A 17,221-nucleotide genomic window follows, 5' to 3' on the forward strand; every position below is an offset into this window, starting at 1 on the left:
TTACCTTAACATCGATGTACACAATTACACAACTACAGTGCAAGCAATGTTTTACTCATTTTACCCTGACATTTCATTATTTATTATTATTTTTTCCTGCGAAACCCTTTTAATAACCCTTTAATAACTTTTAATTTCGCTTGTGGTCCAATGAGTATGCAAAACACAAATAATGTTTATTATACTTCATTAGTAGTCTTCATTTAAGTCTTCACTAAATATTTTACAGGGGTCAAAGTATTATTAGCAATACTTATTTAAAGAAGAAAGAGTAACGGTACTCGTTATGCAGAGTGGCCCCGTTCATTCTGCCAAGACTGTATGGTGTAGTATTATTCCAAAAACTGCTTTGAACATCAAACTTGGAAATCAGCTATTTATAAGGCTGGCGTAGTCTGATCTAAAACACACATTATATCACGTAAGTACAATGGGAAGAAAAGGGTTAGTTTTTTTGTAAAAAGCAGCAACAAAAGAAATACTGATTATATACAATAGTCTACAAAATGTACTTATATTAGTATTACATTACATGTCGTTTAGCTGACGCTTTTATCCAAAGTGACTTATATTGCATGTTTAATGGTTGCATGGTTTTACATTATTGCCCAGGGAGCAGTTAGGGGTTTGGTGTCTTTGCTCAGGGACACTTCGACATGGGACATGGAGCAGCCAGGGTGCGAACAGCAAACCCTGCACTTCCCAGCACACTGTCTCTGCTCTACAAAAATGCATTATAACCGGTCCCATACGCTTGCATTTACATGCCTCCCTTCTTTATTTCCTCAGAATGGAATGTTTTAGTTTGCATGTTTTTGTTGTTTTTAAATGTAGTAATGTTTTAATCGGCCTCATCCTCCTGGTACATTATGCTCACAAGCCAGAGCTTGTGAACACGTTAACATTGTAGCAAGCAACTTCTCCAGTCGGTCTTATCTCATCGACAAATATTTTGAAATCAATCAATCTTGATAATAAAGGGCTGTCTGTGTGTAGCTTTGTCCTAGTGTTACATCACAGTTATTCCTAAAGACGTCACACTCTGTGAGAGACTTTAACCCCCGAAGTGAACAAACGTATTCAGAACATCAAACAAAACATGGGCATGTTTTTGTTTGGGCTTTTACTTGAGGTCAGCTTCTGAACAAGGACAGAGTTTAACCACAATCAGGCTCGTCGACCCGTCATCAGTCGGGGTTATCTTCCTTGCCTTCAAAACAATTGGATAGATGTGTGTGTGTATATATATATATATATATATATTATATATATATATATAATTATAATATATATATATGTATATTATATATATATATATTTTTTTTTTCTATAATATATAAATATATATATAAAAAAATATATAAAGATAAAAAGAAGACAATGACAAGCAAGTGTCTTTGTTGAGTTTATTATTGTCTTTGTGTCCAAAAGGTTTCTCGGCAGAACAACAAATCAGATCGCAATTAAATTGATGAAACTAAGGACAGAGGAGAAGAAGGCAGGGGGTCAGCGGCTACGCTTTGTGTCTTATGTCCCTCTGGTGTGAAAAAGGCCCGACTGCTTCTCAGGCACAGCCCCGAGGATCAGGACAACCTGCAGGCCGTTGCCTGGAATTGGCAGTCAAAACATGTTTTTGGAAAAGTAGCAAACTGACGCCCTCCCCCCACCCGCCATCACAGGGCACAACGTGTCCAAACAGGGACATTAACAGCCCCCGCGGAAGAGTTTTGAGCTTGGCTTTAGACTCCTTGTCCAGTCTGTTGAACCCCACCCGCCTACTCTCCCACAAAAGCACCGAGATCAATATCACAACCCATGTCACACATTTTCTTTACATCTTGTAAATTTCACCTGACCACAAAGCACATAAACACCCTCTCTCGTGTAATAGCATGAGATATACATTACGTTTATAAAAAAATACAAAATCAACAAAAAAAACTTTTTTCCAAACCAGCAAGAGGTTTTTTTTTGTAGGAACGAGAAATTAACAAAGAAGTTGTACGGATTTTTCAAAAAGTTAAAATGTAGAACCTATTTACAGCATCATCTCAGAGCAGGGGGAGGGGGAGGGTTGGGGTGAGAAACCACAGCTGGGCGAACCAGGGCAGTCAACTGTTGTTCATGAAAGAGGTGTCTTACTCAAACCTACGGTCAGTCTGGACTCAACTGTGAAAAGCCTTCAAAGACTCCTCAGTCCTTCAGGGTAACAAAGAGAGGGGGGGGGGGGTTCAGTCAAGAGCAATTATGTCATCATCGTCGTTGTCATCATCATTGGTGGCAGCAGCCGCACTCGATTGGTCCGTCCGCAGGCGCTTGGTGGAGGTCTCTCCAGTTTCTGCGTCGGAGTGCTTCCTCTTGGAGCCGCTAGATGTTGCCGCTGTACTGGATGACGCCCCTTCCTCCTCCTCTTCCTCCTCACCAGAGTCAACGATCATGATATCATCATCCTCTGCTGGAGCTGAAAGGTGGCGGACAACAGCTTTCACAGGTTACCAAAAAAAACAACAACAACAGGCCGGTACAAACGCGTTTTACGGAAGAAGAAAAAAATTGCACAAAAAGAATAACACGGTTCTGTGACACTCGAATGGTTAATTAAAATCAAAAGAGTAAGAGATTTATTATCTAGAAGATAACGATGTCAGCGGACGCAAAGCAACAGCGGTTTGAAACCTGCAGCTCCTACTGCTAACGGCCGTCTGTCACAATGAAAGATTACATATCTACATAATCCAGATGTGATCAACCTACAGAGTAACAAAGGCCATTAAACCGTCTGGAGCGATAACACAAAGCAGCGCACACATTCCTACTCATCAGCGTTAGAGACAAGAGGCAAGCAGACCAGCACCACTCGGATGTGAACTAAGAACAAACTAAAAACAATTAGAAGAAAAAAGTTCCCTGCTGCTGACCTTTAAAAGAGGTGGATGGCTGGGCAGAGTCCTTGTTGCCGTTGGTGATGCTTTTGACCTCTTCCTGGGTACTCTGAGGGGGCGGAGCTTTGTCCGGGGCCTCGCCTACGACCTCGAACTCCACATCCCGCTCCAGCTCCTCACTGCATAGAAAGATGCAAACAGAACATGTGTGAAAGTCACCAAAAAAACACCACACAAACATTAGAGGTGAAATATGGGCACAATGCACTCGCGCGACAACATGACCGGCAGTACATACGTGTGCAGGACGTTGACGAGCAGCGCGTAGTCTTGGAGGAAGTCGTCGACTTGGAGGCGGCTGCCGTTGCGGATTCCGAAATCAGCAAGACTTTTGCTGTTGTTGGCTGTGGTTGAAATCACACAGCGTTTTTATTACTATACATGTGGGGACATTTGATTCATTATTAAATCTTCCCCCAAATCTTTTGGAACAAATGTTCTTAAGACTGTAAACCACAATACATTCCCTACATTTATAATGATGAATGATGCATTCAGGTTATATTCATTGAATGAACGAATCCACTCAAAAAGTACATATACGTATGTATACACATCGATTTCTAAAGCACAAAACTGCCCAATTACAACTCTGTAATTCGCAAAATCGTCGCAAAAGAACTGGTTGTGTCCACGAAAGGCTTTTTAATCCCCTTCTGTCTGACCAGTTTTAGCTTGGGACTAATTAGACAGATGCAGCTACAGCGCCCCCCTCTGGCGGAGTGGCACATCCACAATGCGATTGAGAGTCATCGCCGGCCTGCTTACTTTCCGTCTCCCCCTCCTCCGAGGAAATGAGAATGGTCCCTTTTCCGTCCTCAATCTGAACATCTGGAGCCACCATCCCGAACCTCTCTTTCAGGATCTGATCGAAACGTACAAGAACATCCTGTCAACAGCTATTCAGTGACGCGGCGGTACACATCTTGATATTTACTGGTATTTTATGGGCTTTAAACGGTCCACGAAATACAGGCTTCTCTCAGGCATTTCAAGGCTTATGTCTAAGGAGGTCGCCTGAGGCGGCAGACTTGGGTCAACCAGCTCGTCGTATTACCCTGTCCTGCAGAGAGAGCACCGTGGTTTTGTGGACGTTGAGCTTGACTGTGACTTCGGGTTGGCTGGCGCAAACGTAGCAGCTGGCGCTGGGCGGATCCAGAACGCACGGGATCAGCAGCTTCTTCCTGAGGTTGGGACACTTGTTCAGGAAGATCTGCGGTAAAAAAAATTTTTTTTTAAAAAGTACAAATGGCGACTGACGTGAGACTGACTGAATGACGTTGTGGGGGATAGTTTTTAAACTACCAATGAATTACTCCTGTTTGCATCAGACATAAAGATAATAACTTAAAGCAATGACTTTGGACATTCATTTTAGATTTTGTCCCACCATCGATGATATTAAAAAATTCAGATGGGATCATTTCCCAGCTTTGGATAAAGCTTCAAGATGCTTCTTTATCATTCCGTAGCGCTTCGCTACAGGCGGGAACGGTGCAGCCACTAACCGTGCGACAGGATTCCAGCTCCCCCGACAGGACCTTCAGACCCTCCAGCACGATGAGACCGGCGATGACGGCGTTGGTCGTAGCAATAGCGGGGATGATGTTACCTGCCATGGCTGAAACACGCAAAAGAAAAAAAGTTAGGGCGGGGTGGCGTTATTTTTTATGGGCGATACAGGTGTATATGGAATGGTCTCCCTTCATGTACAATAGACCTTTAAATAAGAGTAACTCACACTTCACATCGAATGGACTCTTCATGTTCATGCTGAAGATGTGCATCCGTAAGTTGGCTGCGGCGGTAACAAAGTCCAGGGCGGGGGGGTCATCCTGAGGACAGAAAGACACACAAAATGTTATAAAAAGGTTTTACGATAAAAAGAAGTGTGAAATAGAACTTTTTATCATCTGCCTCTTCAAATGGGTTCATGACGACATAATAACGTCACCTTGTCCCACACCAGCTCGGCTCCTTCTCCCTTCTCCTGCAGCTGCGAGCGGAGGGTCTCCACGCTGCGCTGGAACAGCTGGCAGAGACCCCAAACACCCAGAACCTGCTGGTCCTTCAGACCCGAGCCTGCGGACACCTCCTGGGGACGCGCTGGGAGACAAGTGCCGAGGAACATGAGCAGAGGAGACGAGTTAACAGGCCGACGCGTGCGCAGGGATAGAGATAGAGCAAGAACTAGAGCTCCATTGGAGGGGGGGGTAATGCTCATTGTTTTCAACGGAAGTTGCAGGAGACAATCTTACAGGAACATGGAGATTTTGGGAGGGGGGAGGGGTAAAGTGACACAATCCCAAAAGAAACGTACCACTGTTCTCCAGCTGTTGCCAGTCCAGAGGTGTGGGAGCTTTCCTCGTCTTCCACAGCTTGTCCATGGTCAGCAGGTACATGATGTCGTCTTTGAAAAGCTGCAGAAAAGAGCCAATCAGAACAGAGCTGGTTGGCCTACGTTTTTAGTAAATATGGTACGGATTCAAATCAGGAACATTTATTACCAAAATCACTTCTTTTTCAAAACAGGGCTTATTAGAAACGATGCACGGTAGTTTTCCATCGGCGTGGTACAACGCGCTCCCTGAAAGACGCTATATGTTCTACCAGGCACCATTAAGATGGAAGGAAAACAGACCAAAACTGCACTACGTTAAAGTAAAGGAAACTTGGTATGATGACTGTTTCCATTATTTGACACACGGTGGGGGCTTTGCTGTTCACAGGAAACAATCACACACCGAGCTCACACAGCAGATACTAAAACCAATACAAGCCTGCAACACACACACACACACACACACACACACACACACACACACACACACACACACACACACACACACACACACACACACACACACACACACACACACACACACACACACACACACACACACACACACACACACACACACACACACACACGTTTGGGCTTAGAAACGCCGGCAAAACAAAGTAAGTGAAGCAGCAGTCGAACAGCAACCCTGTAGTGAACACATTGCTTAAGCAAGGCTGGCACTTGAAATTATGAATGTGACGCGTGCATGCCAGAAAATGTGCCACCATGAACTGCCATTGAGAGCACACAAATTGTGAATTCTGAATGTGGTCTGCCCGCCTCTGACCTTGTTGAAGAGTTTGGCGGGATCGTATCCCGTGGAGCGGGCCCATTCCTTGGTGGAGACGCGCTTGATGTCCCCGTCCTTGTCGGAGGCCGTGGCGCGGGTCGCCGTGTCTTCGGGATTCCCTGTTTACAGAAGAAATGGATTTTTGGGTCACAGCAAATGGCTAGATTTGGTTCATGAGCAGCGCTTCACTCTCACTCACATGCAGCCTCCGGGTCCGCTGTGTCGGGGGACACCTCTTGATCGGCGTCCTCTTCCCCAAAAAGCTGACTGTAGCAGCGACAGACACAGGATGCGAGGTGAGGCCTCTGTGGTTCGGCATAATCAACCGGAACGATGCTCGTACGCAGGCATGATGGAAACGACTTACTTGAAGAGGTACTTGGCCCACACGATGCAGTGGATGGGCTCGGACGGCGTGTTCCGGATAGTGCACCCCGGGAAGGTCTTTTGGGTGGGCTTGGGTTGACACTCGTAGCACTCGGTGAGTCCCTGGGGAGCGAGGGAAGACAAGGGACGCGATGAGAGAGGGGGGAAAATGGAAATTGTGCCACGCAGCATGTCGGCGAGCGCGTTCTACCTTCTTGATGACGGTGACCTGCCCCAAGTATCCGGCGGAGCCACTCTCTATCAGAGGGATGTCTGCGGCCAAACACATCCTGTTCACATGGTTACGGGCGGCTACGGAGAAAGGAGGGGTTTCCACGTCATTATAATGCGTTGCCAGAAGAGCGGTACATTTTTGTCATTCAAAAAGTAAATATGAAATAATTACATGGCAAAACCTATTTTTGGTTACACTAGTGAATACTAAATGCATGACAAATGAAAACAGCTTCAATAATTATTTTAAGCTGTAACTAGGCTACGTAACACATAAAATAAAATAAAATATTTCATTCAACTACAGACAAATTAGTATGTGCTCGTTATTTGTTAATTACACAATTATAAAATTGTGTAATTTCAAAGTTGAAAGCCCTGGTGACATAACAATACCTCTGTTATCCAAAGCGTTCATCACCAACATGAACTTTCTGAAGAATTCCACATTGTACTCAGGGCTGTTTGAGGGAAAACAAATAGACACAATCAGTTTCAAATCCAAAAGGGACAATACGATAAAACTCAGTTTATTCAGTCAGCAATAAACAAAGAAACTCACTTCATGATGCTGTCATGGTAGGCGGTGATGTTCACAGTGGGACAGAACTGAAGGGCACTCTCCTTGGCCACCTGCAAGACAACAACAACAAGAACAAATGTGCAAACAATGATTTAGTTGCCATGTGGTGGTAGAGACAGAACAGCGTGTTGCATCGGTGTTCGACATTAACTACCAGCAACAGTGGTCAACATTACCTGGGCTTTGGACTTGCCGACATGCTTTTTCTGAAAGAGGAACTGGCGGTTCAGGTTGCTGACATCAATGGTGTCCAAGTCGATCTGCAGATATATCGATAGGGCGGTGGCGTTAGTCATATGTACATGTGCTGAAACATCACGCCTACAACCAACCCGTCACAGCTTTTGACACGATCATTTGTTGGTTATAAGTTAGATTTTTTTTAATGTCGGCCTGTGTAAATGATGACACGCAAACCACAACATCTTAGATAAGGTATTCTCCATGCAAACGCCAATTGGATCTCCCCCAGTGGCACTGGGAAAAGCCCAAGCGGTAATATGCAGCGTATTACTGTGACTGAATCTTTAAAACTTCAATCACATATGCTTGTAAAAAAAAAGAGCTGAGAGAAAGTCAACATACGTCAGGCAAACATACGTCTTCTGCTCGTTTTCGAAAGGAAGGAAATAAGGGTAAGCATCAATCTAATATTCAGTTTATCACCAATCTGCGACGACACCGGGAGGCTGATGAAGCCTTCACTGACATCCAGTGATTCTCAGCTTCAGACACCTGACGGCTGTCCCTCGAATACCACCAACGGCCGCAACTAATAATAAGTGGCACTATAAATAAACTAGCAACACCGACAGACGCTAATTTACTAAATAAAGCTTTAAAGAAGGCAGAACTTGATAACCTTGACACAATTAACAACGTACGCCTATGTATCCGGCTGGTTCTCCGTCTCATTCCAAATAAGTTGTCTGGCTAACTAAGTTGTCTAGCGGTGCCGATGGCGCCAAACGGTCCAGCCACTATTGCCACAGAAGTGTTCACATTTTACCGGCCTCAATGCCGGACTTGCCCTTTAAACTGCGCCATTGGGGACACGGGGGGCTCCTGATATAACCGCCACGAACACTCGTATGTTTTAATGCGTTTAAACACCCTCCCGGGATTTAGCCCAAGCCCACACAACCTCCCCAGGCAGTCTGTGCAGCACAAAGACCTAGCATGATAGCTAGGTAGCTAACACACACACACAAACATTAGTATGACGGACCAAGTCGATGTTTTTGAAGCCGGTGAGGACGAGGTTCTTCAGCAGCTCGCAGCCGATCCCTCCCGCTCCCACCACCAGCACCTTGCAAGTGGAGAGGGTGTCAGAGAGCTCTTTACGAAGGGAACCAACCAGTTGAACCATGTTGACCGGCTAGAGACGGAACCAGAGCCTACGGCACCGATAGCTTCTTCTTCTACGGAACTAAAATCCCGCCTACTTCCGGGTTAGTCCACCTCATCTGCGGGCTTCTTTAGGCTCTGGTTTGTTTGATTAGCGCCCTCTTCTGGGATTTGTTGGCAACTAGAAGATTGGATTGCGGTTGTTCAAAAACCTGAGATAAACAAACGAATTATAAAATGTCGAGCCTAATTCCGAGATTGTCTGGTAGTCTATAATACTCTGCGGTGCCAGAAGCACACATATCTCCATTAGGTAGACCCCCGCAGCATTTAATACGCTTTGATACATGTAGTCTAATGTAAGTATATTCTTGACACATAATACCCATCTAATATTTCCCACCTCATAGGTCTGCTTGTTGCCAACCAACTCACTCAACCCAAATCATTTACTCTCCTTCCAGCTCTCAACATTTCCACATGTTTTGTGGAAAGACCTGTTCATATAGGCCTGCTGATGTTAGAAGCCAAACACGGTGCCGCCTGCCCATCAGAACGATATAACACCCATAAACCGCAGGAACAGCCTGCCGGAGCAATTTGGGGGTTGTTGGGTTGACCGGGATTAATGGAGCTGGCAATCGACTGTTCTCTTTTTAGATTATTTGGTTTCCTTTATTTTAATTATTGCCCATCTTTCCCAACTAACCTCATTAATATGAGTAATAACTAATCTCTCAGAGTCAACTCTAAAATCATAGAAGGCCGCCGAGGACTGACAGATTATCATCTCCCCGTTATTTTCTAAAGTTCATGTGACATGGATTTACTAATATTCACAAACTTCTCTGGTAGAAATGTTGGCAACACATTTTCCGGGGAAGTTGCTACGGGGACGACAATTTGTTGCGAAAAGTTGCTAAAGGACGTTGTGACGTCATTGCGTGAGGACTTCAATACGTAAAACTGTGTCATTACATGAAATACAAAGTAACGATAACTGACTGTCCATTTCCCCGGAGAATAGGATTTGACATTTTTCAGTTTAGATTTGTTTGTTAATTATCACATATGTTAGAAGTATATAAAAACAACATATTTTATATGTGTGTGTGTGTGTGTGTGTGTCAGTGTGTGTCACGTGTCCTCTGGTAAACTCAAATGAAGCAGGTTTGCGATCACGCGTTAAGCGAGGCCGCGTGCACGAGGGAAGCGCAGCAGGTGATCCGCGTGCATTATGGTCACGATGCTGCTACGCGATGAACACATATGTTCATGGAAGTTTCTAGCAGCGTTTTCTCACAGCGTGAAACAAACACGACATTGCCTGATTAAGTGTTCAAATAACGGATTCAGACGAGAGTTCATTTCACCTGCTGAGCATACGACCCCTGTAGCCATGGCAACAGTAAAGTTTGGTGGCGGTTGTTTTCACATGCTGCCTTCAGGGACTATCTGAATCTAAAATTGTGTAATTTGAATTTTGAAAATAAAACTCCTATTGTTTAAATACGGAGTTCCTTAGCGGCGTAAATGTAACATAGAGTAGAAACGCTTTGCCTAAAATTGCTGTTTTTAATCGGTAGGATTCACAGAAACACACATGCCCCCCTCTCCTGGCTCACACAAACACGCATACGTAAGAAGGTGTGGAGTTTACGCGGAGCCTGAACGCCGCACCGGTGGGCCGGAAAGTTCTCGCTGTCGGGGAGCCCTCGGATGAGTGGGTCACGTGTGGAAGCTTTCTTGAGTCATATCATGTAAATGTTACAATGAACATAAGCCTTCACCTTTAGCAAGCATTGATCGAAAACACAAATATACAAGAACATCTACGTACATTGACTTGTTTGAATAGAAACACGTTTTTATTTCTGGTCACGGGGGAAGAAAATGATGTTCTCTTGTCAATAACCCTTGTCAATTATTTACGTTGTGTTGTGTAAATATGTAGGGGGAATCAATAGGGCAATGGGACGCCGTACACGTGTTATTGACCTAACGTGACCTGTGTCAAACAGCCGTGTGATGGCCGGGTGCGCGCGCGTGGGCTGACGACGGTTTTTGTAAAATTGTTTTTTAAACTCGCTCCGGGCAATTTTAACGTTTCTACTGAGCAAACCGTTTTGTGACCGACCCGCCTCTCCCCCCACCCCACACACACACACACACACGCGCGCGCGCGCACACACCGAGGAAAAGCCCCGTCCCGCGCCGCAGCAGTTTGACAGGAACATGGGAGCCGCAAGACGCGTCGGCCCGGTGCTGCTGCTCGTCGGCCTGCTGGGGCTCCACCACTCCTCGGGCTTCTGGATCGTCAACGTGGTCTTCCCGCCCAACGCCAAATCCCGACTACCGAGCAACAGTACTCCTCCGCTCGTTATCGGTAAGCTGGGGGGGTTGGGGTGGGGGGGCTGTTACGGTTAGGAGTCAGTGCGTCCACCGGGTCGGGGTCACACCATAAAGGCTGTCTTTAAGCAGACAGCAGGAGGGCCCTGAACGCTCCACGCTGGGTGCGTGGCCCCTGGTTAATGTCAATATATTGAAAAACTATTTTGCAATGCCGTGCTGACAGATTTAAAGTTGAAAATCGTCTCCTTTTGGGTTGTTGGTTACGGTGCTCTTTGGTGTGGTATTGCAGCGACGTAGGGGGCCGGGAGGGGTTAGGACATTTATGTCTCTGCGATCCGTGGGGTCACGCACATGATGTACATTTGGTCACGTGTTGTACTCTTTGCCTCCTGCTTCCTGCTTCCCCACACACACACTTCAGCCTTAGGAGTTTTAATGTCTCGCAACATACATTTGGCCTTTCAATGAATTCAACGAGATGCGTCACATACCGACGTCCCCCTTTGTCCTTCTCCACATCTTTTATCTTTAATAATTCTATTGGTTTTGTATTCCTGTGATCAGGGTTCAGTTCAGTTCAAAAAAAGCCCCCGACTGTGTTGTCCTCAAAAATTCATATTCACGTCTAAATACAAATTCGCTATGGATTCTGGGTAAATGGGGCCTTCTGTTTAAGCCACCTTCCTTCACTTTGCAAAAAATATGTTTGCAAGTTTTAAGTTCAGTGTGTGCCTCTGGTGTACGGATAGAAATTGCCCTTTAGTGAACCGGGACTCTAATCAATTGGTTGTGTGAAAAAAATATCAAAGTACAAAACCGATATACAGTGAAATGTGTACATGCTATAAAACACCGCAGCAGAACGTGTTGTAGCAACTTGATCGTCACAATCATTCCTCACCTGCTAGTTGACACCAGTCAACGTTTAGGATTATTTTACATTGAAGAAAGGTGCTGTATAAAGTGCCGTAATTTGGAATTTAATTTATTAAATCGACACATAGGGACGGTTTCTCTTCCCACATTTTATGACTCATTGTTTGCAGCCAGAAGGTCATTGTCCAAATCAGCGACCCACGCAGTCCAGAGGAACTCCCAGTCGAGGGATTCCACACATATTGTGAAGCAGTGGGATTGTCTGATGAAACACAGTCAAAGAAATTGAATATTGCCGTTGTGTTACGAAGAGATCAAAGATAAGATTGTATCACCGTTTCCTATTTTCATGGCTGTCCCAAAGATTTTTGAGAGCCAAAGTTGAGTTTCAGTCTCAGTGTCCCTTTTAATACAGTGTATAGTGCAAAGAAGGCTGGCCCGCGACCTTTGACCTACAGCACTGACGAACAACCTTTCAGCTGGACACCTTTGGCACAGCTTTCATGTCTCCCAAAGAGGGATATTCACTCTAAAGTTTAAATTGTTTCTTTTGAATACTTGATATCAAATGAAGAACCCCTCGTTCAAACAGATCCCCTCTGGAGTGCCTTGTACGAGGGGTCTGGAGGACCCTTGATGCAAACCGTTTACGAGGGATTGAGATCTGCCGCGGGGTTTATTTTCTGCTAACAGATTCCAATTACAGGATACAGACATTTTAAATGATTAAATTACCCCCCTCCCACCCTTGCACTTATCGATGGCCTTGCGGGTGCTATTCGATGTCTTCTACTTCCTGTATTCCTCATCACCTTTAACCCCCGACCCACGTGACCTTTCCGTGCGGACCTCGCAGTGTAACTCGTGTGTGTGTGTGTGTGTGTGTGTGTGCAGTGCCTGGGAACTTGGGGAACCGTCTGGAAGCAAAGATAAACAAGCCGTCGTTGGTCAACTGGCTGTGCTACAAGAAAACAGAGCACTGGTTCCCCCTGTGGATTGACCTCAACATGTTCATGCCTATAGGTATTGACTGCTGGATCGATAACATTAGGTAACGTTGACTTCCCTTTAATGCCTGTGTCATCTATCACCTTGAAGTATTTCAAAATCCAGTCAGATCAATTGTACTGTTTTGTATATCTCAAATGTTTTTTGTGCATCTGGACTGACATGAATGTGGGTCGGCATGCAACAGACTTGTTTACAACAGGACGAGTCGGCGATCGTCCAACTCACCGGGGGTGCAGGTGCGGGTGCCTGGGTTCGGGCAGACGTATCCCATTGAGTTTCTAGACACTAACAAACTGGCTGGTGAGAAAATGAAGATGCCTCTGCGCTGGTGGATTCTGTTCTCTGCCTGTGCATTTCTTTGTTTAATCATATAGAAATGAGAAAATATTTCACTAAAGCCATGTTATCTAGGAATTTGTCCTACACAAATGAATAGGCACTGGGCTTGATTCTTACTCTGGATTTCTTTGAGTGTCTTAGATGCACTTTGGTCATGCTCAGCCGCTTCGCTCCCGGTAATGCTGATTCGGCCGTCTGGGACTATTGACTAAGTGCTACTTGTTTTTTTGCAGGTTATTTTTACACAATGGTGCAACATTTGGTCAACGTGGGCTACACCCGAAACGAGACTGTCCGAGGAGCGCCATATGATTGGAGATTAGCTCCTAGTAAGTCTCAAAACTACACAAGCAACATCCACACGCACACAGTAACTTTGTAAGGCATTTATAGCTTGTTTTGGCTTAGAAACATGAAGGCGACAGGAATAAGGGTCATTTTTAAGGAACCGTACCTGCGTAGTTGCTGTTTGGTCTCCATTTCTCTGATATTTCTGGATTAAACAACAGAATGACGGAGAAAAATGTGTGTGACTCATGAATGGCTCCCGAAAAGTGATTTAAAGCTCCAGTGATTATTACTGTTTTTTTGGACAACTGCATCAATTTCTTGGCCACTTCCAGGGCAGCAAGCTCGAAGCAAGCCCAAAACACAAGATTGACATACCGTACCATTGACACATGTCAAGTTGCCATGGAGCACATGTTAGCAAGCGCAGAGCTACGTTAGCATTCACTTGAAATCTTGTTGGGTCACACGATGTATAACTATCTTATATTCACTTTGTGCCTGCTAAACCATCTGATACTGATTTACTCCGGCACATTGTGGCGTAAAAGTGGGGCCACAGTGACCAGTGGCTGAAGAAAATCCAACATTTAGCAGCTAAAATATGTATTTCCCCTCAAGACGCTGATGGAGACCAAAACATAGCAAAAAGGTGAAAACATTCACGTGGCCCCAACAAATGCTAGGATGTTAGACACACAATAACATGGTGGTAATACAACATATTGACAACGTGTGTAGATTACCAACACTTATCTTTGTCACCTTCCCCCCACAGATGACAATGAGGAGTATTTCACGAAGCTGGAGGAGCTGGTTGAGGAGATGTACGAGCAGTACCAGAAGCCCGTCTACCTGCTGGGACACAGCATGGGCTGCCACTACGTGCTGTACTTCCTCAACCACCAGCCTCAGGCCTGGAAGGACAAGTACATCAGGGGCTTCATCTCCCTGGCAGCTCCCTGGGGTGGTGCTGTTAAACCCCTCAGAGTCATGGTGTCAGGTACTCTCGATAGAATACAGCCCGATAGAAGAGGCTCCGAATGTTTCGTCTTTGTCGTTCTCCACATTACGACCTCTCAGGGCAGAGAACAACCACCTGATTTACATTCTGGCTTCTCAAATTGGCATATGCAACGGCTACTTATTAAGACCTTTTCCCGACGTCCCAGGGGATAACGACGGCATCTCGATGATCTCCAACATCAAGATCCGCGAGGAGCAGAGGATGTCGACGACCAATCCCTGGATGCTGCCGTCTGAGATCGCCTGGCCAAAGGACCACGTGTTCATCTCCACACCAACCTTCAACTACACCAACCAGGACTACCAGCGCCTCTTCACGGACATCAACTTTGAGGACGGATGGTAACCCGAATGCTTCACCCACCTACTGCTTTGGGAATTTTAATGATTTACAGAAAGGTGACTTAATTATATCAGTATCAGTTGTGCCACTGAAGGCGCATGATAACCTGCTCAATTATGTAGATTACAGATGTTGGCAGCAGATAAGTATGGAGTGTCTACATCACTCATTCATGGTAGACAATGCTCTAATCCAGCGGTTCCCAAACTCAAGAATGCCGCGGCCCAATTTGAAATCTGAAAATCTTCTGCGGCCCACCCAAACTTTTAGTCACAACTCTGATCAAAACATAAACTAGGGACGATTAAAAATGTATTAACCGACAATGTATGTTTTGTATACCATTTTCTCCGGAGCTCATATATATTTACTTTAATACTACAAGAGGGCGCCCCATTTGACATTGTTTTATTTGGCGGCACCTTCTGTTGAATGACGACAGGCGGACAAGAGCAGCCGTTTCGAGCGAACGGATCAAAAATAGGTCAGATAAAAGAATAACACGGAATTTAAATCATAAATAATTTTATATTAATTTCAAAATTGAAAATCAAAAACATTTTATTTATGTATTCTAAATGACCTCTCGCGGCCCACCTGCAGTACCTTCGCGGCCCACACTTTGGGAATCGCTGCTCTAACACATGTATACAATGTGTATAAATACACCGGCCATATTCAGAAACTGTGCCTTAAAATGAGCCGTCAGGATTTCCGTACGGTTTCGGTGCCGCTAAGCTCCGTGCAGTTGAACACGCTGACCAATCCAAGCTCTTTCAGCAGGGGAAGCTTAGCGAGACGGTGGGAAAAAGGGGCTTTTCAGACTGAGGGTGAATACAGTTATACTCAGGCACACAGTATGAGGACTGTAGAGGCTAAGCCTACGCTTTAAGCCACTGAGGCATTTTGTCCGGACACCCTAGTTGACGCGCCGCTGTTGTCCCGTGACGGAAGAATGACACTCCTGTAGCCTTTGTGTTGTTGAGTCCATTTATTTTCCAACTTTCTTGTCATACGTTTAACAACCATCCACCCAGCGTGTGTAACATGGCACTACCCAGCATGTGGTCAAAAACTGTTTTGCTATTCCGGCTGGAAACACCTGCCGAGCCCCCAAAGGTTCCTACCCTATATAAGGACAATAAAGTGTTTTAACTGTATGAACCTGGGAATGAGCACGATATCGGACTTTTAAAAACTCAATGTGAAGAATTGTTATATTTTAGAGCATCTGTAAATCGGACATACAACCTACATTTGAACAGATTTTCTTTAATCATTTGATTGGGACTAAGAACCTCAGTGGAGTACTTGCAGTATGCAGTGAGGTTCCATAGAGCAAGCTGCACAGTGACATGATGATCCTGTGAGGCTTCATCAATGCAAACCAACCCCTTCATAAGAAGCCCTGTGATCCACTATCAAAGTGAAATGTGAACGTTGACCATAGTTGCTTCTTGTACCGCTCCTTTTCACAACCCAATCACACTGTTGTTCCAGGCACATGTGGGAGGACACCAAGAACCTGACCGGGGATCTCCAGCCTCCTGGCGTCGAGGTGTGGTGTATGTATGGCGTTGGGCTTCCGACTCCGGTGACATACATCTACGACGAGGAGTTTCCCGACATGGACCCGGTGGACTTTGTTTACGCCGACGGGGACGACACGGTGGACAGCTTCAGCATGAGCCTCTGCAAACGTTGGCAGGGGCAACAGGAGAAGCCCGTCCACGTGACAGAGTACCGAGGGCTGGCCCACCTAGACATAGTGTTCAGTGAACAGGTGCTCAATCAAATCCAGCATATCCTGGAGGGACGATCAGACAGGCCCAGTGAGGTCGACGTCCGGTTTAAGGGTGAATAGGCAAAAGCCTTTAAAAGTGGAAAAAAAGAAGTAAATACACAGAGTGACGGTTTCTTTACAAGTCGACCTACTCTTGCTTTTGTTCAATGTTGTATTTCTTTTAATGTCCATTCAGGTGGCTTCAAATAGTGTCACATAGTACATCTTCTTAAAAATACACAACCCTGATGTTTACTTTTGATGGATGTTCTCTTCATTATTGCTTTCAAAGGGCCCACTCACCCAACGACACATATGTATAATAATAAAAGTAGTTGAGAAGAGGTGAGTGTAATGGAAAGTTTATAGGGGACCTCACCATTTGCCCTTCTTTGTTGTTTTAAGGTTGTACCTGTATTATTTCTATAAGGCTATATGTTTTTTCTGTATGAAATATTTTTGAATAGAATACCCCAAGGCTCACACACGGTTTATACTCTCATAAACTAGCGACGATAATGTATACTGTTATATGAAGGCCAAGTGTACTTGAATGTTTCCACTGATAATAAAACAACATCATTTTAAAAAAACGAT

At 45.0% G+C, this 17,221-nt stretch overlaps 2 protein-coding genes across 2 annotated transcripts; one reads left to right on the plus strand and one right to left on the minus strand.

Annotated features, from left to right (window-relative positions):
* Positions 1 to 1,392: 1,392 nt before the first annotated feature.
* On the minus strand, positions 1,393 to 8,729 carry LOC120809155 (SUMO-activating enzyme subunit 2). Its single transcript, XM_040162786.2, has 17 exons — positions 8,488 to 8,729; positions 7,436 to 7,519; positions 7,239 to 7,309; positions 7,073 to 7,137; positions 6,654 to 6,754; positions 6,444 to 6,565; positions 6,276 to 6,343; positions 6,074 to 6,195; positions 5,263 to 5,362; positions 4,897 to 5,048; positions 4,684 to 4,777; positions 4,451 to 4,563; positions 4,000 to 4,155; positions 3,711 to 3,807; positions 3,181 to 3,286; positions 2,919 to 3,061; positions 1,393 to 2,461 (listed from the first exon to the last, which is right to left on the minus strand). The coding sequence occupies exons 1-17, from the start codon at positions 8,626 to 8,628 to the stop codon at positions 2,232 to 2,234; spliced, it is 1,965 nt and encodes a 654-aa protein (XP_040018720.1). The 5' UTR covers positions 8,629 to 8,729; the 3' UTR covers positions 1,393 to 2,231.
* Positions 8,730 to 10,331: 1,602 nt separating this feature from the next.
* On the plus strand, positions 10,332 to 17,217 carry lcat (lecithin-cholesterol acyltransferase). The gene is made up of 7 exons (XM_040162787.2): positions 10,332 to 10,992; positions 12,729 to 12,885; positions 13,030 to 13,145; positions 13,418 to 13,513; positions 14,251 to 14,475; positions 14,645 to 14,840; positions 16,342 to 17,217. The coding sequence occupies exons 1-7, from the start codon at positions 10,842 to 10,844 to the stop codon at positions 16,703 to 16,705; spliced, it is 1,305 nt and encodes a 434-aa protein (XP_040018721.1). The 5' UTR covers positions 10,332 to 10,841; the 3' UTR covers positions 16,706 to 17,217.
* Positions 17,218 to 17,221: the final 4 nt, after the last annotated feature.

This window comes from Gasterosteus aculeatus, chromosome X (assembly GCF_964276395.1).
Source record: "Gasterosteus aculeatus chromosome X, fGasAcu3.hap1.1, whole genome shotgun sequence".
Lineage (NCBI taxonomy): Eukaryota > Metazoa > Chordata > Actinopteri > Perciformes > Gasterosteidae > Gasterosteus > Gasterosteus aculeatus.